The sequence below is a fragment of the Aspergillus homomorphus genome (assembly GCF_003184865.1).
Source record: "Aspergillus homomorphus CBS 101889 unplaced genomic scaffold BO97scaffold_13, whole genome shotgun sequence".
In the NCBI taxonomy this organism is placed as follows: domain Eukaryota; kingdom Fungi; phylum Ascomycota; class Eurotiomycetes; order Eurotiales; family Aspergillaceae; genus Aspergillus; species Aspergillus homomorphus.
Window position 1 is genome coordinate 280,960 of NW_020291899.1, and position 22,095 is coordinate 303,054.

The following is a 22,095-nucleotide window of genomic DNA, read 5'->3' on the forward strand; positions in this document are numbered from 1 at the left end:
CTCCCCATGTTTTATGGTGGAATTCTCCGCTGGTTCGAACGTGGTCATAACCGACGTTTTAAACACTCCGCATTTCCCCTCTTTTCCCCTCGTTTGAGCACAGTGCAAGGGGTTGAAACTGACTGGGATTGAAGCCTCACCGGCCAACGAATATGGTATCGCACTCCCCTCGTTTTTTCTCCAGGCCTCCAGATGGAGATCCAAGTTGGATGGCCAGGATATCCGACCCCTTCCGGGCCACGCGCAGTGAATTTCAAGGTTGCTTTGCCGAACTTCTGGAGTTGTGGGTGATCACTCCGTAAAAAGAATAGTGGCGGGGCTAGTGGCGGGGCTTCTCCACATTGGGCAAGAATGCCCTTCGCCTGGCTTTCCCCGTCTGGAGCGCCGCTGATGCCGCCCTCCATCGTTGCCTGCAACAATTTCCCTGTTCCTCTCGCTCGTTCTTGGCTGATGCTTGCTGACACCGACTCTTGGTCTGACCCTGCATCTGCATCTGCATCTGCATCATCATCATCATCATCATCATCAGTAGTATGCTTCCATCTAGGTCCGTCTACCCCAGATATTGAAAATGCAATCAGCCAACTAATCACCCCATCCTGCAGGATCTCGCTTCTCTCGTGGTCCTATGTCATCGATCTGGGGAACCCATGGTTGACTTGCTTGACAAGACGCCTCCCCGGGCCAGGCAGGCGGGTGGCGTAGAACCCCTTCAAACCTCTAGAATCCCCCGTGCCGATGCCGTCAGCCAACGAGATCCGTCAGCGTGGTCCTCCCCTTCTCCCGAAAGAGGCCCGTGGAACCCGATAGTGCTGCAACTCCCCCTGGTACGCCGGTCATTCCCCAGTATTCTGCCCCTTCTGACTGGCCTATCGGTTTCGGCCGGCCCTTCACGGTATGCCTATGGTCATGGGAAAGTCGTCAGGTCTGGTCTCACTACCCCCGGCGGGCGCTGATGTCGGCTCCCCACATGTCGGCTCTCTGCGCAGGCGTGGATCTGTTTTCCCCCGACGAAATTTTTCCTCCCTCTTTCGTTCAATGGAGGGCATAAAAGGGCACTCATTCCCCCCGGGAGTCAATTCATTCTCAATCAGGCATCTTCGAACTTTCTTGTCCATTTTCAAACGGATTATATCCTACCTTAAGGGTGATTAAGTTCAACCCTGTATACCTTCACGGGCTCTACATCTGCCCTGTCTACTTCCTCCTGTCTATTGTGGGCTTGGCCTCACTGATCATTACTCTACTGGACTAAATCAAAACAATCCTCGCCACCGTCCCTCTTCTCCACCATGGGTGTTGAAACCTCTGCCAGCCATGGGGAGCACATTACCCCTGCTGGTGCTCCCCAGCAACAGTCAAGCCAAGAAACGCTTGGCTTCCAGAAGCCTGTGGCGGCGGGTGTTGACACGCCCGTCCCTCGCGTGACGCTGCGGTCCTTTGTCCTGACCATCTTCGTCTCCATGGGAGGTCTTCTTTTCGGATATGATACCGGTCAGATCGCCGGTTTCGAGCAGGAGGATGACTACCTCCGACGGTATGGTATGCAGAAGGCGGATGGGACTTGGTACCTCAGCAATGTCCGCTCCGGTCTCCTTACCAGTTTGTTGTCTATCGGTACCTTGGTCGGTGCCCTTGTCGCTGCGCCTATCGCCAACCGGATTGGTCGCAAGTGGTCGATCACTCTCTGGAGTATCATCCTTATCGTCGGTCTGATTGTGCAGATCACGTCGCCCTCCGGTAACTGGGTCCAGATGGTCATGGGCCGTTGGACCACCGGTCTGGGTGTGGGTGGTTGCTCTCTCCTCGTCCCTATGTACCAGGGTGAGAGTGCCCCTCGTCACATTCGTGGTGCCATGATCAGTTGTTATCAGTTGTTCGTCACCCTGGGTATCTTCTTGGCCTACCTGATCAACCTGGGTACCCACAACCTCGATGGATCTTCTCAGTGGCGCATCACTCTCGGCATCACCTTTGTGTTTGCTGTCGCCCTTGGTGGTGGTATGGTGTTCTTCCCCGAATCTCCTCGCTTTGCCTACCGCCACGGACGCGTCGAGGAGGCTCGTCGCACCATGTCCAAGCTCTATGGTGTTCCTGAGAACCACCGTGTCATTATCAATGAACTGGATGAGATTCGGGCTCAGCTCGAGGCAGAGGATGTCGGCCAGAAGTGGCACGAGTTCCTCACTGCTCCCCGCATGTTCTACCGTATCGTGCTGGGTATCGTCTTGCAGGCGCTCCAGCAGCTGACCGGTGCCAACTACTTCTTTTACTACGTATGTTTACGTAAAAAAAATCCTGCACCGATTCGCACGCTAACATTATTTGATAGGGTACTACTATTTTCAATGGTGCTGGTATCTCCGACAGCTTCATTACTCAGGTGATTCTCGGTGCTGTCAACTTTGGAACCACTTTTGGCGGTTTGTACATCGTCGAGAACTTCGGCCGCCGCAAGTCCCTGATGGCGGGTGCTGGGTTCATGTTCGTGTGCTTCATAATCTTCGCCTCGATCGGACACTTCATGCTTGATGTTCAGCACCCCGAGAACACCCCCGAAGTTGGCAAGGGTATGATCGTCGTCACATGCTTCTTCATTGCTGGTAAGTTCTCCGTGTACTCCTACTTTGCAAAACCACGATGCTAATGGTTCGATTCAGCCTACGCTATGACCTGGGGTCCTATGGTCTGGGCCATCGTTGCGGAGCTCTACCCCGGCAAGTACCGTGCCCAGGGTATGGCTCTGGCCACTGCCTCCAACTGGTTGTGGAACTTCCTGATCGGTTTCTTCACTCCCTTCATCACCGGTGCCATCGACTTCGCCTACGGTTATGTCTTCGCCGGCTGTCTGTTGGTCGCTGTGTTTGTGATCTACTTCTTTGTCATCGAGGGCAAGGACCGCACTCTGGAGGAGCTTGACTGGATGTACGTCAACAACGTCAAGCCGTGGCAAAGCAGCAGCTTCAAGATGCCCGCTCTTCACTCCGCCGAGTACCGTCAGGACGAGGAGCTTTACCGCAAGGAGTCTCGCTCCTACCACGCGGAGAATGCCTAAGTTGGGAAGTCAAAAGTTATACCCCGGATGGAGTTTGATTGATTGATTGGGTTGTTATGTTTCACGTACATGTTTGATGTGCATTTGATTGCATGATATACCAGGATTAGCCATGTACATTTATGATCATCTAAGTTATACATATTCTGTTTATCTTCTCATCCTAACGGGTGTTAATTATGTAATTTGTGTAACCCGTAGAATTCGCCGTGATTGCCACTGATGATGTAATGTGGAATACCGTACAAAACACGCATACGTCACTGGCAGCCACAACCTCTTATCTTATCGACGCGCAACAATGGGTATTGTGGAACTTGTATGCAACCCATGCAGATAATCAAGACGCGTTCTCGAGCCAGAAGCAGTGAAGAACGAGCGAGTGTACCTAATACCTTGAGCATTCAACTCGCAGAAAGCACTATTCCACTAACTGTACGAGTTACGCACATCACACCACCACACCAACCCCAATCCAATAAACCCAGCCCCAATTCTTCAAGATCCCACAATCCCACCCCCAACCCCCAACCACTAGCGAGCGGGCCGCTCGTAACGTTTAAACCGACGTCCCCCATCCATCCCGAACCCAATCCCCTCTACCCAACCTTCCCAGCAGTAACACCCTCCCCCCAAACCCCAAAAATGACCCAAAAGAAAACAGCCCTAATAACAGGCTGCAGCGCCCACGGCATCGGCTCAGCCCTGGCACAAGCCTTCCACGCCCGGGGCGTCCACGTCTTCGCGACCGCGCGCTCCCTGACCAAAATGTCGCATCTAGCCAAGGAGTACCCGGACATGACGCTGCTAGAGCTGGACGTGACGTCCCCGCAGGATATCGAGAAGGCGGTGGCGACCGTACGCGCACACACCGGCGGCACGCTGGACTTTCTGGTGAATAACTCCGGCGTGCCGCTGGTGCGGCCGGCGCTGGAGACGGATCTTGCTGAGGCGCGGGCGCTGTTCGAAGTGAATTTCTGGGGCGTCGTGAGGGTTACGAGTGCTTTTGCGGAGTTGGTTGTTAATGCTAGGGGTGTGGTGGTTAATGTGGGGAGTTTGGGGGGGAATATGGGGGTGGTTTGGAATTGTGAGTTTCCCTCCGGGGTTTTTCTTTGGAGCTGGGGGTTAGAGTTAGGGATGGGAGGATGAGAGGATGGGCTAACGATGCTACCAGCCTTCTACGCTGCCTCCAAAGCAGCCCTGAAATCCTACGGCGAGACGCTGCGGCTCGAGCTCGCGCCGTTCGGCGTCCGCGTCGTCACGATTATGAGCGGCGTCGTGGGCACGAATATCTTTACGAGGCATCCCGAGTTGAATTTCGAGGGCTCCATGTATGAGCCTGCTACGGAGGGTATCCGGAAAATGGCGGCTGGGGCCAAGATCAAGGATCCCATGGCTCCGTCGGAGTATGCGGCGAAGGTGGTGGATGATCTGCTGGCTGGGAAGAATGGGTTGGTTTGGCGCGGTAGGGCTGCTTCCATTGGGTGGTTTTTGACGACCTGGATGCCGCAGTGGGTTTTGGTGAGTTACTCTCAGTTCTTCCATCTTTAGGCGGGATGATGGGGCTAATGAGGTAGGACTGGATTGGTACGACGGGGATGGGGTTGGATAAATTGGGAAAGTAAGGGCTGGATCCATGAGTAATGGTGGGTATTTCCATTGTTTGAGAAAGTCGACTTGAGGTGTGACTTGTATATTCGCTATAGAACATTCCACTCAATTAATGGCTATAAACTGTCTATATGTGCTCGTATCACTGCTCTGTTCCGCCGGTCGAGTCTACTACGGAAGGGAGACCACAAGGTCGGACCAATGGTCTCGCTAAGACGAGCGAGTATACACTACAGTATACCTATTCCCAGTTACCACGCCTGACTATAGAAAGCCTGGCCTGGTAATACAAGCGCCGCACACATAACAATTGATTGCCTGATGCCCTCCATCACATGTGTCTCCCCCATTGTGTGATCCGGCCTATAACCCTTGTCCCACAGGCCTTATAATAAGCCGAAGGCCCATGTAGACCCGTGTATGGCTCCAACCCCTTACTCCCTCAGAACTTTACTTTTGTAGGACACCAATCGACCGCAGCCATGACCACCCAGACCAAGAAGCTAAGAGTGGCTCTCATAGGGGCAGGCCCCGCCGGACTGGCCGCAGCTATCGAGTTTGCCAAGTTGCCATTCGTGGAGTATCGGATCTATGAACAGGCCCGGGAGCTGCGCGAGATGGGCGCGGGCATCAGCATCCAGCACAATACATGGCGCATGATTGATGTCTTGGGAGTTTATGATAATTTTGACCCGAAGGATCTGTTCCGCCCTGTGGACGGGCATGGGGTGCAGCATCGGTTCGTTGGTATACTGGTAAGAATCGATGGTTGCTAATGCATTCAATGTAGGAATGGAAGAACGGCGGAGCTGTTGCTTTCCAAAGGGCAGGAGGGTGAGACATTCCCGTAGCTTCATGGGAGGATATCTGAGTCAAAAGTCAATAGGTACCCCGACCCGATACCTTCACGCGAGGACGATGCGCTCGGTACTGCAAAAAGCTCTACTCCGAGCCGTCGATCACTCGAAGCTGAGGTTATCCAGTCGGCTGGCGCAGATCACCGAGTTGCCCTCTGGTGCATTGCGTCTGCGATTCAAAGACGGTTATCAAGACGAGGTGGATCTGCTTGTCGGCGCGGATGGAATTCGATCGGTAAGTATACCCTCGCTTTGGGGATACAGGCACCGATGGAGAAGCTGGTCTAGATCGTCCGCCAATTCGCATACCCCAACTACCGTCTGCGATACACAGGCACAACCGCCTACCGTGCTCTCGCCGACGCTAGCGATGTCCTGAGCGTACCCGGTTTTCCCGACGCGAACACCTTCTGGCACGGTCCGGACGATCGACTGTACACGTGCAATCTCCAAAACAATGTGTACGAGATCGCGGCTCGGATCCGTCTAACTGATGATGTTGCGCCGGTTAGTTGGGGCCAGGACGCCCGCGTGCAGGAGGTTAGCAACCGGTTCAAGGTTGGAAACTTGTTGCCTTTGCGTGTGGTGAGATGTCTGACGTGTTGACCGAACCAGAACTTCTCCCCGATCGTTCAGCGCGCACTGGCAAAGATCAAGGTGGTGAAGAAGTACGCGCTCTTCAATGGACCCAGATTGCCCAGGGTTGTTTCGCATGGCTCGATTGCGCTGATAGGAGACGCGTCTCATCGTACGTTGGTGACCCAGGTATTGTGATATTTAGGTGCTAACTCTTCTGTCAGCTTTGTCTGGAGAATTCGGTGAGCTTGCTTGAGCAGTTTTCCAGATGAGGTCTGCTGACTAGAACAGGCACTGGGGCTGGCTGCGCCTTCGAGGATGCATATGTCGTAACTCGTGCGATACAATGGGCGCATGAGCGGGAGCTCCCGATTAGTGATGGGTTAGATCTTTTCGATAAAGTGCGGGCGCCTCATTATCATGCGATGGTAAGAGAAGCTGTCGGCTGACCTTGCCACCAGTACATTGACGAGGGATAGTTCGACATCTTGAACAGATTTGCCCAGTCCAGCGTCTCCCGCCAGAAGCTCACCAGCTTCGACGAGGCTGCTGATCAGGTCCTGTTGGATGAGTGGAGCGACGGGCATAGTTGGTTATACCGCTACTCGGTCCGTTTTGGGTTTGGTTGCATGTCCTGATAGCTGGCTGACTGGCTTTTAGGTGGAAGACGCCTGGCGTCAAGCCCGGGAGGCTGAGGATGTTCGTCGGGGGATCCTTGCTAGGGGTAATGGTGTTGACATTGAGATCGAGTCCAGCTCTCATCTCTGACTAGTTTAATCATCGTGTAAATCTGGTTTGAGAACAGTGTACACCTCGAATAAGACCTGTCATAAATGCCCGGAAGAGTGTTGTTACTTCGAAGCTCGGCTTAGCCATAACAGGCACGCGCAGGCGGTGAACAGAATCTGCCCGCTCATTTCCATCCACAAAGGGAAACTCACTCTATTTGCACGGTTATCCGCTGCCAAAACACCAACACCACCACTACCACCACTCATATACATCCCCCCCTCCTTCTAGGCTTAAACCAAAAGCAAACTATCAAAAATGATGGCCTGCTTCACCCTCCCCTCACCCCCAGACCCCAACGCGCCGTCCCCGGACCCAGCCACACTACTGCTCCCCCCACCCCTAGAAGGCTGGTACGTGACCATGGAAGAAGCGACGCAGAAGACGCGGGACTTTGCCGAAGCCCACGGCTACCGACTGGTCAAGAAGCGATCCAGCAAGGGCCGCGACACGGATCAGGTGCGATCGCTCTACCTGATCTGCGACCGCGGGTTCGTCAAGCCCTCCGTGGCCAAGATCCGCAAGCCGCGCCAGAACCCCAAGCGCATCGGCTGTCCCTTCGACATGTCCATCACCTGGAACCAGCACTTCGGGCTCTACCAGGCGCGCGTGCGCAACCCCGCCCACAATCATGGGCCCAGGGAGCCCGAGCCCAGTCCTGAGCCGGCGCCCGAGTCGACCCTGCCATTTTTGAGTGAGGAAATGCCTAAACGGCGCCGGGTTGGGGGGGAGGAGTCTGCGACGCTGGGGTCCGGTGGGGATGAGGAGGGGGAGGGGGAGGATGAGGATGGAGAGGAGGATGAGGATGAGGATGCTGAGGGGGAAGAGGACGGCGAACAGCAGCAGCAGCAACAGCAGCAGCAGATAAAGAAGCCGAAACCCGCGCCTCTTGTGAAACCGGTCAAGATTCGCGGGCTGCGCGATGTTGCCGTCAAGGCGTATTGTGAGTGGCAGGAGTCGTATGTTCAGATCGCGGCCCTCAAGGCGGAGTTCCGTAAGGCCCGAGACCTGGCGTTGGAGAATGGGATGGATCTGGAGCAGATACACCTGGATCAAGATCCTGGGTTCTTCATTGAGAACGGAGTGAAAAGGGGTATTGCGAGGCGGTTTGTTGACGATATCAGTGAGTGGGCTAGGTTGTTTGAGGAGTTATCGGGCCGTTGAAGCTGGTAGTCATCGGTATTGTTTCTGAGATTGAAACTCGGAATTAGCGTTGCTCAAAATGGAAGTCTGATTGCGATGTGTATAGTTATTGCAGATAGTTCATTTGATTCGTCGGCCAATCATGTGCAGATCCGATGGTGTGCTAGCATACTCTATTCGCTGGGCATGTTTTAGTTTGAACTATGAGGGTGTAAAAACACTTAGCGATGCCCAGTCAGTCTTCTTGTCTGTCACAATAACACCCTCTAAAGTACCACCGCATTTCGCTATTGACACCATCCAACCTTATCTCCGAGGGAATGTCTTCCGATCCTTGGTCAAATCAGCCAGAGGCTTGTATTTTACTCTGGCGTACGATGACGAAGTTGTTGGCTCTCTTTGCAGTTTTGTGTGGGTTACTATCGTGATTCCCGGGATGAGATTGTGCAGTACTGGGGATTAGATGCATTTCTTTGTTTTTGAAGAGATTATTTACAAGTTCGTCTGCCACATTGATATTTGTAGAAAGGATAATAAGAAAGAAAACATCGAACAACATAAATTCCAAAACAAATCACAATCTTCTCAGGCGGATATGGGGTATCTATCCTGCTGGCGCTGAAGCGTCATCATCAACGAGTAACAAATACAGTACAACAGACCCGCGATCGAGCCGCGCAGGCCACAACAAACAAACAAACGAAACACCCAAAAGAATCTTCTTATATTTCTTTCAAACAGCCTCCCAGTCCATAGCATCAACCATAAAGTCATACTCATCCGAGACATCGCTATCATCACTATCACTGTCGTCATCGGTATCCTCGCCCGCGCGACGACTGACCTCGTCGAGGCGCTGCTGCGCGAGCTCCGCGGCCTCAGCCAACCCCTTCAAGATCTGGATAAGCATGTGGTCGAAATCATATCTGGCGAGCGGGGTGCGAGCGTCCTTCCATGCCTTGTAAGCGGCACGCCAAGTCTGGGGGTCACGCTCGCGCTCCTCGGGCGTCATGTCAGCGTACTTCCAGCGGTTGCGCAGCTCCTTAGCCTTCTGCAGCTGGGCAAAGCGCTCACCCGAGCCCAGCACCTCGTAAAAGGGGCTGTCGGGGTCGCGCAGCGCGTCCAGCACGTTGGCGTGGTAGCGGTGCGTGTAGCCGCCTCTGTTGCTGTCCTCGTCGTCGTCGTCCCCCCAGCGTCGGCGCGGGCCGGACGACGACGCCGACGAACCACTCACGCGCAGCCCGAACACAAGCAGCAGGTGCACGATCCCCCGCTCCAGGTACGAGTAGTACTCGTAGAAGTCCAGCTTGAACATCTGCTCCGCGAACGCCAGCTTCTCGACCGTCGCGTCCGCCGCCGTGCTCGTCGCTTGCCGGTACCCGTCCACCAGGTGCTTCAGCTTCCACTCCAGCCGGTGCCGGATCTTCTGGTACCGCGAGAGGTTTTCGCTGGCCGCAGAGGTGGATTTGATCGTCCCGCTTGCTGCTGCGGCTGGTGTCATTTTTTTGCGCTCCGGCTCCGGCTCCGGCTCCGGCTCGCTCGCTAGATGCTCCCAACCCGCCGGGATCATGCCCGTGGCCCCTCCGACCACGCGTGGGAGCCTTTTGGGTGGTGGCATCGTCGTCGCTGCGGGCACGATCACCGGGCTGGGATCCGGACGTGGTGTTGATGTCCAGATTTTGGGATTGGTGCTGGGTGGTGGTGGTGGTGGTGGTGCGGACGAGGCCGCCGGGTTGGGACTACTGGAGGTGGTGATGGCGGGTGGGCTGGGTTTAGAAGTCCATGTGCGATGGCGATTTTGGGAGAAGTTGTCTCGATATTTCGCGCCAGCATAGGAGCCCTGAGGGGCCCAGTGGGATTTGGCGAGATCACTCATCTTGTTTGCACGCACTAGAACGATCCGTGGTGAGGAAGTGTTAAAACCTTATCGATGTTGAATGCAAGTTGGCTGTAAAAGCGGGAACGGGAAGAATGAAATAAAGTGCATTGATTGCATGTTATTATAGCGGGAAGCGGCTATTTATGCATCTGACTAAATTTATGCTCCTTTGTTTCGCTTCACCGCGGGAGTTTCCGGCCCCCAGTGCTTTGTGCTGCTTTTACCCTTGTCTGTCAAGTCATGGTAGAATAAAATATCAGTACATCATGATGAAGACTTGCTCTATGGGGAACAAGATCCTTTTCAAAATTTCTTTTGGAGGAAAAAGGACAAGGAACAATGAAGATCACTAATATAGAAGCAGAAAATAACTACAATTCACGACCTGCAATTTCCGACCGACCGCTGTCATTCTCTTCTTGTCCCGATAATGAATCTACTCTCTGCTACAACGACACAATCCCCGTGAGCCCGACCTGAGAATGTCTACCCGCGGTCATGAACCAAGATCAGTCACGGAGTTGTCCGTACTCTTTTCGAACACATGAGTCAGTCCATAATCGTGAGCTAAGGCGCCCCGGAATTTTGCATCTGGCTCAAGCCGGCACAGATGGAAGCTTCCCAAATTCCGTAGGAGGACCAGGACCTGTTGGTTCTGCTAATCAGTACACAGATGGCTGCAAATAAGAGTCCGTGAATGCTCCCCGCGCGGAAATGAAGACTGTGTTGCAGGTAAGCCGAAGGGCGTACCAGTCGGTTAGTTCCAGGTATCCACAGTTTTCCGTGACGAGCTCAGAAGGAAGGCTGGCGGCGGGCATGTTGGTAATTGGGGAGGCAGTAGCAGTACGCAACACTTCGTAGGGCGAAAGAGCAACATATCAGATAGAATGGGATCTCTGATGCAGACTTGCAGCGAGATAATTCATTAATGCACAAATAAACGACAAATGCCTCCTCTCACAACATGTCCTTTAAGAGGGTATCGAACACGCCCGTAAACAATAAACCCGTCATGACTCCATAACCCCGTTCCTCATGGACAATAAACTTGCATTCCGGGTGTCAGACCCGACTGTACTTCCCATCCATCTCCACCAGGTGGACCTCGCTGTTGTCGTCGCGCGGTCCGCGGGACACGTAGTCAACGGAAAAATTGACGGACTTGGAGATCTTGCTGTTGGCGTTGGACTGGCCCTTGGAGAGGAACGAGGGGGCGCGCGAAGCGTATGTCCGACGCGAGTTCTGGCTGTTCACGCCCGGAATGTGGTGCGCGGCGACAGCGCGGGCGGCGGGCAGACAGGTGGTCAGAATGGCGACTTGCGATTCAATGACAGACCAGTGAATGAGCGGGAACAGACCGGCTGGTTTGAGTTAGTATCAGTTTTCAAGGATGTCTGTTGGGAAAAGGGGACCTACCAGTTTGATTGACTCCCCAGCGGTGGTTCCAGAAGACAACCAGACGGATGATCGCGACGACGGTCAAGCTATATCACACTTTGTCAGCATGAAGGCCCCAGATCACCCATGCGAGAATACAACTCACATCAATCCCATCATGAACATCATTCCCACGGTGATCTTCTTTCCGATCGGCAGCTGCAGCTTCGATACCTCGTACACTGGGAGGATGATGATGACGACGTCGGCAATGATATTCACGATACAGTGGACGAGGACGGCGTCGATGAAATCGATACATGTCCCTCCGGCGTAGTTCGTGGCCCATCCGTTCCAATCCAGGTGTACCGGGGTGCATCGGAGCAGATCGACCAGCGCGAAAGTGATACCGATGGAAGCGTTGACGGCGATCATGATGTAGGCGAAAATGCGGAAGACGCGCGACTGGAAGATGCGAAGGAGGAAGAGAAGGACGGAGATCTTGGCGAGCGAGATCTGGGTCTTGTACATCATCGCAAGCGCTTCGAAGTGCTGTCGCCGAAAACCCCGTTAGTGTTACTTCCACCAGCTGCACTACAAGAGGCCACCCACCTTGTAGAAGTTGGTGATATGGTCGAATGGAACGTCCCAGATGTTTTGACCAAAGCCGAAATAAATCACTATTTGATCGTTAGCCAAAGGACATCTTCTGGCGTTAGCGAAGTGACTTACTCCTATCGTACATAGCATACTCGACAACCCCGAAGACCTGGGAGATGTTAGTAGCGAGTCGCCAAAGATCTTGTCAGCGCCCGAGGCTTACAAATGACAATGCGATTGTAGTGTCGTCCGGACCCCAGCCTCCAGCGAGACCCTGGAATTTAGCCCAGAGTCGGATGATGAAGAAGACGGTAGCCAAAACGAGTGGCGCGAGCACCGAGGGGTCGACGAGAGAGGGCCCTGCGCGGGGGCGAATATTGCATTCTTGTTCGAACAGGTGCCTGGCATCTGCTGGGTGATTAACACAACGATCGGATAAGTTGGTGGGAAGTCGAAAACTCACGGAAGTATTCCTTGGGGGTACATTCGCTAGACGCATAGGCGACCAAGCTGGACCCCTTCGTACAGACACATGAGGTGTCAGTGATGGCGCAGTCGGGGTAAGTTTGTTCCCAGTAAGACACCTGTAGCCGGATTAGTGAGGGGGCTTAAAACGATGAAGAGGCGATGTGCAGATTGCTACTGACCACGCAGTCCGAGAAATCAACGGTGGTATAGTTCGCAGCGAGAGCGGTGGTAGTGACAGTTCCCAGCAGAAACAGGAGACTGGTGTGAAACTTCATGGCGATGGGGTTGTCAAGTGCAGCGAGACAGCCCGTTGCGACAACGGCAGTAGTTCATTATTACCAGTGGATGAACTTCGGGGGGAAGAGAGTCTTAATCCCCCTTATTAAGACAATTCCAGCCCAACCTCCACAATGCACCAGCTGAAACGTCAATCAGTGCTAAGCAGCACGGAGCCAACCCTACCCAGTGCATGAATCGTAGAACCTCCACTCCCAGGCTTCTTACGCGGTTCAAGGTTATGGCCAGAGCACTCCATTTCCACATGGTCTGACAAAGACAAATACTATTTACTCGTAGTCTCCCATCCGGAGAGAATTTTGACAAGGCAAACTCTGGGCTGCCATGGTTCGAGATTGACTTCAGTAAGTGGGCTGGGTAGCCATCGATCTATGTGCGCAAGGACCGTGGATGCGCTGAGACGGGAACACAAACACTAAACCGGATTTGTTGTGAGTGTCCGTGGCGGCGATCGGCCCTACTTGCCCGCAGCGGATTTCATTGCGGCAGCGATTGCATCTGGCCCAATCTAATCCTGTTCCACCCACTGGGCTAGGAGTCTAGGAAACTAGGAGTCTAGCACAACATAAGTAAAATTCGGCACTGCCGACTCTGTTTGTGTGTGTTTGCCCCCAAATGACGCCATTTATTGGCTTTTTCTCACTACTGCAGCCTATCACAACCCTGTGCCTGTACCCCGCAAGTCAGAAAATGATCATCAAACCCTGGCTCGGTGGCTTGTAGAAGCACCACGCACGTGGCCATCTCAGACATTCCCAGGATTTCCTGTTCTTACTGGTGGGTTTGTTGGTCAGAACGTCTTCTAGAAAACCACGGAGTACCAGCATCCGAGGATCATCTTTCCCACCCCTCTTCTTCTTGCACAGTCATGCATATTATTATGCAGCAGTGCAAGTGGGACAGCCACATTAAGCAATTGACCGGACTGTTTGCTATAGATGAAGGTTCCAGACTTCTCAAGCCCGAGGTTAGATTACCTGCACGTGTTGACCTGCCCGGCACAAGGTTGATCCGCGGAATTAGATCTCCGAAAGGGAAAGTCTCCGGCCCCCAAGACAGACAAGACTGACCGTGCTGTGAATGCAACCAACACTCATAACCCTTTCATATAGAGGCTGATGTCTGAATGGCTACGGTACCCCCGGTGATCAGCATCTTATATTGCAGGGGTCCAGCTGCTCTTGCATATCTTGGTTAGCACCCCCCTCAACCAGGAGTTGAAGGTGCGGCAACGGCAGCAGTGACCGCGGTAACTCGAGGGTTAGATCGATCCTCTTTGGGAGACGATCAGCCAAAGCTAAAATTGGCCTTCCAGGTGGTGCTTAGATTAAGCCCAGTTTGCCACCCTCTGATCGATAAAAAAAGACTACATTCATAGTTACTCATAATCGCCGTGTGTCATCCCTTTCATATCGAGATGACTCACCAGGGTTTGTACTCGCGCCTCAGGCAGCGAAACACACTTGAGGTCGGCCTATACATCACTTGTCCCTTCATGGTGGCTCTGGCTTTCACTGCTTCTGTATATCTTCTATAATTATCCTCTAGACTTCAATTCTCTGCTGTTCCATCTGCTCCCAAGCTAAGATTTGCGCCGCAGCTGAAAGTATACCGCAGGGTCTGGATCTGATGTAGCGAATATAGCGACTTGGTGAACTCGATTTAAAGCCTCTGGAACCAATGCTCCTCCGACTTTGTGAAGGGGGCTTGCATTGTCCGTCTCGATCACCCGAATCGTTTCGTGCCCGATAAACTCTTGGCGTGGGGGTCGGGATTCTTGACTGATTAGGGATCAGGGCAGATCTCCCCTGATCCAGTGCCGGATGTCGATGTACTATCGCTTTGCCTCTGACGACGAGAAGTCTGATTCAAAGATTATAAACATTAACATCTTCATTGGTACTCGAGGAGTCGAGAGCTTAGCTTAATGCCCCAATTCCCTCTGCAGACCAGACCAGCAATGGATGCTATAGAGTTTACCAGCCGGCTACATCCGGATCCTGCCGGCCGTGAAAAACCTAACTGATTGATTCCTGCAAGATCCCAGCGACAGTCAACAAAACCAGAAAGGAAGCCTACCTACCCTATCCACTTCAATCCATGGACTCGGAACAGGGCAACCTATACTTTAGGCTGAATACTACCGCGTCCCAGACTCATAGAAAGGATCACCAACCCAACACCATGAACCTCAAAATAAACACAAATCAATCTACCAGCCAAATCTCTCCCCCCTCCCTTCCCTCTCCTCTGATCAATGATCACCACTGACCACCGCAACGCAACAAACAACAAAAAGCTCGCTCAGAATATCCCAAATGCTTCTCCCGATTCACACCTTAAACACGAAACAAAACGCATCCCACGCCTCCCAGGAAATCCGAAACGCGAAATCAGGCTATCGGCTCATGGAACAAACCAGGCTCGACGCCCGAGCGCTAACAAACCTTATCTCCGCCCGGGTTCCGGATTTTTGGGGTGCTTTGTTTTCTCAGCCCGCTGCGTAGGCGTACTTTCCTTTGATTTATCGATTGACAATGTGTTTGTATGCGCTTCGCTTTGTTTTTTCTTTGAACAACAATGTATTAGTATTATCTAAGCGGAAGCGGAAGTGGGCGTTTCACGAGGGAACCTGAACCCAATTTTAGGTCGGATGTGGAGGTGGGACCTTACCTGGTACTATACCTTGGGGTTTGGGTTTGTGCGTGATGGATGGCCGGTTGGGTTTCATTGCTTTTGGCTGGATGCTGAATCATGAGGTTGCCAGAGAGGTTGATTGGTTTTGGGAATGGCTCGAGTCGAGATGATCTGAAGTTGAGATTTCGAGGGGCTAAGCAGGTGACTCGACACGACTGAATTGATTCAGGTCTGTTCGACTCAGTCTGACTCGAAGGTGAGTGAACTTCGGGGTGTCCTGTTGTATGACTCGATGTATAGTTCCCAGCAGGCGGTTGCTGGAATCAACCATGGATTGCGCATTTGTTTATCTACAACGTGAAGTATGAAGGTATACGCTCGTGTCGCGCCGATGTGGCGTCTCGTGAACTAACTCTGTTGGTTTTTTTTTTCTCCTTTTTCTTGCTTAATCGTCCTCCTCGACCAAAGTTCGATGGGAATCTGCTTGAGTTCTCCGCTCGTCTATCAGCGAGTTACAATTCTCCTGGTTCTTCGGCACGAGGACCGCTGCCGCCAAGCACCAACCATACCTGAATGGGTGGCGGTTCCGCTCGGCTATAGTGGTCCACTCGGGCATCTTATCTTGGACCGGATCTCAGATTCCCTTCTAGCTCCTGCAGCGTACCGGAATGGCGTGTTTAGCCATAGCTATTTCGATTGCACGGTTACCCACAAGCACGGCGCACAGCGGAAGTTGGCAGAATGGGTCCTGCCTTGGAATATAACCCGACACGTGCGTCGCGATTCAGGACCTCGTGGTGGCTTGCTGCGTTTGCATTACTCGTAAGGCCTGAAATAGCCGCTCTACTGACTAGCCGGCGGGTCATTGCAGATAACTATGATAGGTCCTTATTGCTATGACTGCCACGTGCATGCTGGCGATCCTGATTGCTAATCATGTTAAATTCTTTGCTTGTGCTTTGGGGCGAGCTATCAAACAGCTCGAAACACTCGACTGAGCATAATTATTATGTCGCATCTGCGTTTGAGACAATATCACGGGTCCGACCTCCTGCGACCCTCCTACGGAAGAGACAGGAAAAGCTTCTTGAGCTTGGGGTAGTTGGGCGTACCCAATCCAGTAGTTGGGTCCCATCTGTGCGGTGGTAGCGTTAGCAAAGAAAACCCTCGTGATCAGTGGCCGATGCTGTGGTTTAGGTGCTTACCCGGGGATAGCGCTAAAGCCGTAGGTACCACAGCCAGCGTTGGTGCCGTTGGTGATATCGTTCAGGGCTTCGGGGTGTGCGTAGAGGACGGGGTTAACGAAGCCGACGGGACCCTTTCCAATCGCCAGTCGCTCCTCATTGATCTAGAACAAACTTCATTAGCTCCGGGACTGGTCCCTGAGGAGTCGGGTTAGGTTCTAGAACTCACCAGCGTAAGCACGGAGGCAAAAAGTGGCGACGCCAAGCTCGCTCCGTAGAAATGGTACAGCTCCTCTCCCATATAGGCGCGGAAATTGGCTCCGTTGGCCGAGACATCGGGGTACGCCCTACCAATGCGGTTGTACAGGCCCTTGGTCGTGTTGAGATCGACCTCGAGCTCCGAGTAGTACGGGTAGCTCAGGTTGGCCCTCTCGAAGTACTTCTCAACCGCTTTCTTCTGGTACTCGGGCTGGGGGAAGTAGTTGGAGAAACCACCAGATGAGCTGAAGTTGCTGGCTGTGCCGCCCAGATTCACGTGCATCACGCTTTCCTTGTCCTTGTAGGTCTGGTTGGGATAGAGCATGGTGCCACCAACGGAAGTCACGTAAGGGCAGTTGGACGGGTATTGAGGGTTGAAGATTTTCGCCTCAGGGCCAAGGCAGCCGTTCTTGTTCCCTCCGTCATTCGCGAAGGAAGCAACGCCGTAGTCGCCAGATGCGAAGAGTATGGAGTGGCCTTGCAGGCCCAGCTTCAGGAACTCGTTGCATTGGCGCTTGGTGTACGAGACGGGGAGGTCCTTCTCGGCCTGGCCGTAACTGGCGCTGATGACGTTGGTTGGCTTGTAGACACCACACTGCAGCTTGCCTAGAGTCTTTCAGTGCCACTCCTGTTAAATATCAGAATGGGGCAGTACCTTTGTATCCGCCAGGGTTAGTGTCAGGATAGACAGGGTCGATTTTCGGGTCATTGCCGGTCTCCCCATATGCGCTGTAGGTGCAGTACGACTGGAATTGTCAGCTAGAACCGCGAAAATGCAAGGTCAAACATACACCATCCAAAGCATCCAAGAAGGTATTAAAGAGATTGGTAGTGGCAACCTCAACGGGCTCGTAATACTGGTCGTCAACCTGGTAAAGAGTGATCTGCTGTGGGTAGATAAGAGCGTAGCTATAAACTGTCTTAGTTTCTAGTCATCTGCAACAAGCTCGGTTGTACATACGCCATATCAATGTCGATGTTTGATTCGCCTTTGTTCAGGGAGCTGTGAGTCGGGACCGAGTAGTTGGCTCCATCGATGAGGGCCGGAATAGGATATGTCCCCCGAGGCACCCAAGGAGCGTAGTCTTTGTAGAAAAGATCGAGATCGGCCTTGGCAAAGTAGTCGCCCTGCTCATAAAGTCCCAGAGTGTTGCCCTTCGTCGCCTTTGTCGCATCAGGGATCTTGTACAAGGCCTTAATGCAGGTGGGAGTCATGTTTGATCCGCAGCCTTGCAGCTCAGTAGGTAGCAATTTCGCCTTGCTTGAGATAATCTCATCCCCGGTGATGTGCTTCAGCTTGGAGGAGTGAGCAAGCTGTGATGCCCGCTTTACATTCTTGTTCTTCTTTACCACTGGGGTGAGTTTGACACCTGGTGTGATGTAGTCGATGTGATGCTGGATGTGTTCAGGGACATGGTAACTAAGATGTATCAGCCACTGTTGTGCCTGTCGCAATGACGAAGCAGTCGAACCTTTCGCATCCAACTCTGATTCTCTCGCTGTTAGCGCTATGATGCTCGTGAAACTTGGTCTTGAGAAGACTTTCCGCCTCGTGTGCATAAGCATCGAAGGCGAGCCAGCCCTTGTTGTCGGAATGAACAACTCGAGACGAGTCAATACCGGCCGAGACGAGCCATTCCCTCACTGCTTCGACTGCTTCTTCTGATGGACTGAACATGTCATGAACTTGGTCCGCTGTCCAGTATTGGCCGTAGTTGGCAGAATCCGGATGGGAGACCTCCATAAGATAGTCGTATCCCTTCTCCAAGTTGCTCTGGGCGAGCCCAATACGCATGGGTAGGACGGCATGACTGTCAACGCGGGCCCTCTTCACCCAGTCTGAGGAAGCCCGGTCGCGCTTCTCATGAAGGACATGTTTGACTGTCGTCGGGAGAGCATTGGCCAGAGCGGCGACGGCCAAAGCCACGGTGAGCTGGCGGACAAGCATCGTGTAGTCGAGTCAGAACACACTGAGATCGACTTAAGAAACTGCAATTGAGCAGTCCGAGGATACTTAAATACCTCAAGAAGGAACCCCTCTCGAGCAGTGGACCCCTTGCAGGCGTGGTAAGTAGGTACCATGCGAGATTTGACTGCGACATGTGAGGCCACACCGCCGACTAACAGGCTCGATGTGATTGTTGATTGGTCGGCCATGGTGTTGAGTAGGCTTCGGTGCCTCAAGAGGGGACAATAGAAGCGGTGTCATGCGAATTCCTCCACAAATACTTAGCAAGATGGGACAACATTGGCAGGGGTGTCATGCCGCTTATCATCCCATTGTGAAGCACGATTGGACTATTGGCAGTGGTGGGCTCGGCTAGTGGGTTTGTTATCTGCAGCTAAGCTTCTTGACAAGGCGTCATTCGCTGCTGCGACCGGAGCATGGTCGGAGAACCGAGTGGAAAAAAAGTGAAACAACGATAAGCCATTGCGATATGGGCAGGCAATAGATTAGCTGCATGGCTGGTATGTCCGCAAGTAGAGTCAACTGTTGTAGACCCGTAATCAGCTGTGCAGAAAGGAACTGAGTACCGACAATTACCAGTCACGGGGATTCCCAGAATCATCGCTTTACATGCGCTGCAAAGTCTTGGGACGTGTAAGGGCGGGCAAATTGGGAAGAACGCTGATCTGGGGAAGCGGCTGTCTCATTGAAATGCAGACTTCGACACGGTCGCTTTACGGCTCCCTGTTGACTTCGCCAAGGATTAGTTCAATCTCGCTCAGTAGATTTTTCCTGCGTTGCTTGGTACTCGTAACTCTACCGTTCTGCTTGCTCTGATATCATGCTTCACGGCAATACTTAGGCTTTTCACAGAGATGCTGATCCAAGATGCGCAGGAACAATGCAATGAGGGAAAGAGGAGGAGTGAGTTCTCAGCAGGGCAATAGTATCGCCAAAAGCGAGGTGTTGTTGTTTGCATTGTAGACATCTCAGACATATCCAACAAACAAGTCACATGCACACGATGCCAACTTCCTCTGCTTCCCCTGACCATCGATTTCTATTTGTGCTATTCCAGGACTTAGACTCTCCCTCTGATTATACCGTTGGCCTCTGTCGACCCTCAAAACATGCTTATTGGGTAAGAGAGCATCCCAGTAGAGCTATTTTAGACAGCAGGTCGAGCTAATTTTTTGCCAATCACAGCCCAACCTTGTTGCAAGGCAAATGAGCCAAGGTGTCTTCAACCACTGAGTACTTGCGATCGGAGTTGAAGTCGCGAGCGCGACGACCACAAGCCCCGATCACAAAGCGGGGTACTCATCGGTTAATTGTGCTACTCAACTCATTGGTGCGTTTTCTCCATGCGGAGACGGGGAGCAGCTGCAGAGTTACATCAGCTAACTGTCTCACAATGAAGAAACCTTGCAGCGGTGTTGAAGGAGATAGTAACATCATCGAAATGACTATTCGAAATGGCGTCCGGCCATACTTTCACTTTCACGTATCCGAGATAATCGGCAAGCAGAGATGCGGATCGTTGAGTTATTACCTCATCGAGCGTTGGCTTCAGGAACCTCAGAAACACGCCTGTAAGAGCCTGTAAGAGCCTGCTGTGACAATGAGGGGATCGATACCCACTCTCTACTTATCGGAGCAAAATGTCGCGCATACCCGTCACTCTGCCATGCGGGGAGACAATGCGCCCGCTGGTCAATTTCCCCGCTTAAAGACAGGCACAAGCAGGTTGTCCACGAATAGCACTCAACAGTCCGCAGAGACAATATGGGGATCTTAGCGATACCGGAGAAAGAGTCAAATTGGGTTGAATCATGCGATCTTTACGACTGGCATGGGCATACGCATAGTCAATATGGCAGTTTTCCGGAGGGAAAAGAGCATCATAAAAGGCCATCTATACCCGCGATGCCTTGTATTCTTTTCCCCATTTCTTTCCGTTGAGCGAGAATCTTTAGGATGAATCTGCGAACAGTCCTCAGCCTGCTTTTTGCTGCAGGTCCTCTTCTCGCCAATGCAATCTCTTCCAAGCCCCTGTCCACATCTGGACGATGGATTGTCGACTCCGATGGCAATAATGTCACTTACGCCGGGGTAAACTGGCCCGGTGCTGCTGAGGCTATGTTGCCAGAAGGATTGCAGTACCAGTCTATTGAATACATTGTCAGCAAGATCAAGAGCTTGGGGATGAATGTCATCCGCCTCACCTTCGCTATCGAAATGATTGATGACATCTACGAGAAGGGTGCCGATGTCCCGATCAAAACGTCCTTGATCAATGCCCTTGGAGAGACCAACGGAACGGCGGTATACAAGAAAATCGTCAGCCACAACCCTCAATTTAATGAGAAAACGACAAGGTTGCAGGTAAGTGATGGCTTACACCTACTACAAAACTCAACACTAACCCGTGCAGGTTTACGATGCTGTCGCCAACGAATGCTACAAACAAGGTATCTACGTTCACCTAGATAACCATATTTCCAAGGCCATGTGGTGTTGCAGCACAACAGATGGCAACAGCTGGTTCGGAGACACCTATTTCAACGTGGAGAACTGGCATCGTGGGTGGACCTACATGGCAAAACATGTAAGACTGTTTGCTCGAAGCTCAGACATACTCTCTGACATGCATGCAGGTCAAATCGCTTCCAGCGGTCAAGAGCATCGGCATGAGAAATGAACTCCGCACTCCAGCGGACAACTCAGCTCTCACTAGCACTTCTTACAACTGGGAGCACTGGTACACAAACATGGTCGAGAACGCGAAGCAGGTGCATAATGCCAACCCGGACCTCCTGATCTTCTTCTCCGGTCTCAACTTTGACGTGACCCTTTCTCCCATCCCCACCGCGGCTAATCTGGGGAACGGTACGGTTTTCCGAAAGTCTGACTTCAGCTTCGCGGATAAGATCGTCCTCGAGCTTCACAACTACGACTCCTCGGCTTCAAGCTGCAGCGGTCTGTCGTCAAGCTTACTTAGCGATGGATTTAATGCCTTGAAGACCGATGACTCGAGTATCAAGAACGTCTTGCCGGTGGTCTTAACTGAGTTCGGCTTCGCGCAGGACAATACTACATACACGGGCGTCTATGCATCTTGTCTGATGGAGTGGATCCCCAGTGTTCATGCGGGTTGGACGGTCTGGGTTTTGGCGGGCAGTTATTACATCCGAGAAGGGACTCAAGATTCTGACGAGACATGGGGTGAGTCTCCTTTCATCTATCCGTCTCAAAACGTATTCCAAGCTAATTATCTTCAGGTCTCCTCGATCACACTTGGTCGGACTGGCGGGCACCCAAGGCCATCGAGAATGGACTCGTCCCGATGGTCAAAGCCAGTCTAGGCTAGAAACAATGAGAGTCTCTGGCTCTATACTTAGGTCAATCAAACTACA

At 52.6% G+C, this 22,095-nt stretch overlaps 8 protein-coding genes across 8 annotated transcripts; 5 read left to right on the forward strand and 3 right to left on the reverse strand.

Moving 5' to 3' along the window:
* Positions 1-1,292: 1,292 nt before the first annotated feature.
* BO97DRAFT_413401 (sugar porter family MFS transporter) lies at positions 1,293-3,055 on the forward strand (the record flags this gene model as incomplete). Its single annotated transcript, XM_025696288.1, has 3 exons — positions 1,293-2,276; positions 2,333-2,603; positions 2,661-3,055. 3 exons carry the CDS (start codon positions 1,293-1,295, stop codon positions 3,053-3,055), a joined length of 1,650 nt encoding a protein of 549 aa, XP_025552570.1.
* Positions 3,056-3,596: 541 nt separating this feature from the next.
* On the forward strand, positions 3,597-4,783 carry BO97DRAFT_366952 (SDR family oxidoreductase). The gene is made up of 3 exons (XM_025692636.1): positions 3,597-4,142; positions 4,230-4,576; positions 4,633-4,783. Exons 1-3 carry the CDS (start codon positions 3,701-3,703, stop codon positions 4,678-4,680), a joined length of 837 nt encoding a protein of 278 aa, XP_025552571.1. The 5' UTR covers positions 3,597-3,700; the 3' UTR covers positions 4,681-4,783.
* A 365-nt stretch (positions 4,784-5,148) lies between these two features.
* BO97DRAFT_450096 (FAD/NAD(P)-binding domain-containing protein) lies at positions 5,149-6,926 on the forward strand (the record flags this gene model as incomplete). Its single annotated transcript, XM_025698906.1, has 9 exons — positions 5,149-5,405; positions 5,457-5,500; positions 5,553-5,758; positions 5,812-6,081; positions 6,139-6,271; positions 6,324-6,341; positions 6,391-6,527; positions 6,579-6,707; positions 6,760-6,926. The coding sequence occupies 9 exons, from the start codon at positions 5,149-5,151 to the stop codon at positions 6,865-6,867; spliced, it is 1,302 nt and encodes a 433-aa protein (XP_025552572.1). The 3' UTR covers positions 6,868-6,926.
* Positions 6,927-7,090: 164 nt separating this feature from the next.
* On the forward strand, positions 7,091-8,063 carry BO97DRAFT_477258 (uncharacterized protein). Its single transcript, XM_025700533.1, has one exon. It carries the CDS (start codon positions 7,147-7,149, stop codon positions 8,050-8,052), a length of 906 nt encoding a protein of 301 aa, XP_025552573.1. The 5' UTR covers positions 7,091-7,146; the 3' UTR covers positions 8,053-8,063.
* Positions 8,064-8,764: 701 nt separating this feature from the next.
* On the reverse strand, positions 8,765-9,532 carry BO97DRAFT_343024 (uncharacterized protein; the record flags this gene model as incomplete). Its single annotated transcript, XM_025691691.1, has 1 exon — positions 8,765-9,532. The coding sequence occupies one exon, from the start codon at positions 9,530-9,532 to the stop codon at positions 8,765-8,767; it is 768 nt and encodes a 255-aa protein (XP_025552574.1).
* Positions 9,533-10,972: 1,440 nt separating this feature from the next.
* On the reverse strand, positions 10,973-12,630 carry BO97DRAFT_423625 (uncharacterized protein; the record flags this gene model as incomplete). The annotated part of the gene is made up of 8 exons (XM_025696901.1): positions 10,973-11,271; positions 11,327-11,394; positions 11,454-11,839; positions 11,900-11,967; positions 12,020-12,056; positions 12,111-12,295; positions 12,351-12,471; positions 12,535-12,630. 8 exons carry the CDS (start codon positions 12,628-12,630, stop codon positions 10,973-10,975), a joined length of 1,260 nt encoding a protein of 419 aa, XP_025552575.1.
* Positions 12,631-16,330: 3,700 nt separating this feature from the next.
* On the reverse strand, positions 16,331-18,679 carry BO97DRAFT_442443 (S53 family peptidase; the record flags this gene model as incomplete). The annotated part of the gene is made up of 7 exons (XM_025698259.1): positions 16,331-16,424; positions 16,495-16,637; positions 16,703-17,337; positions 17,387-17,477; positions 17,523-17,640; positions 17,693-18,151; positions 18,204-18,679. The coding sequence occupies 7 exons, from the start codon at positions 18,677-18,679 to the stop codon at positions 16,352-16,354; spliced, it is 1,995 nt and encodes a 664-aa protein (XP_025552576.1). The 3' UTR covers positions 16,331-16,351.
* A 1,977-nt stretch (positions 18,680-20,656) lies between these two features.
* Positions 20,657-22,049, forward strand: BO97DRAFT_342679 (cellulase family protein; the record flags this gene model as incomplete). Its single annotated transcript, XM_025691681.1, has 4 exons — positions 20,657-21,064; positions 21,114-21,287; positions 21,337-21,904; positions 21,961-22,049. 4 exons carry the CDS (start codon positions 20,657-20,659, stop codon positions 22,047-22,049), a joined length of 1,239 nt encoding a protein of 412 aa, XP_025552577.1.
* Between the last annotated feature and the right edge of the window lie 46 nt (positions 22,050-22,095).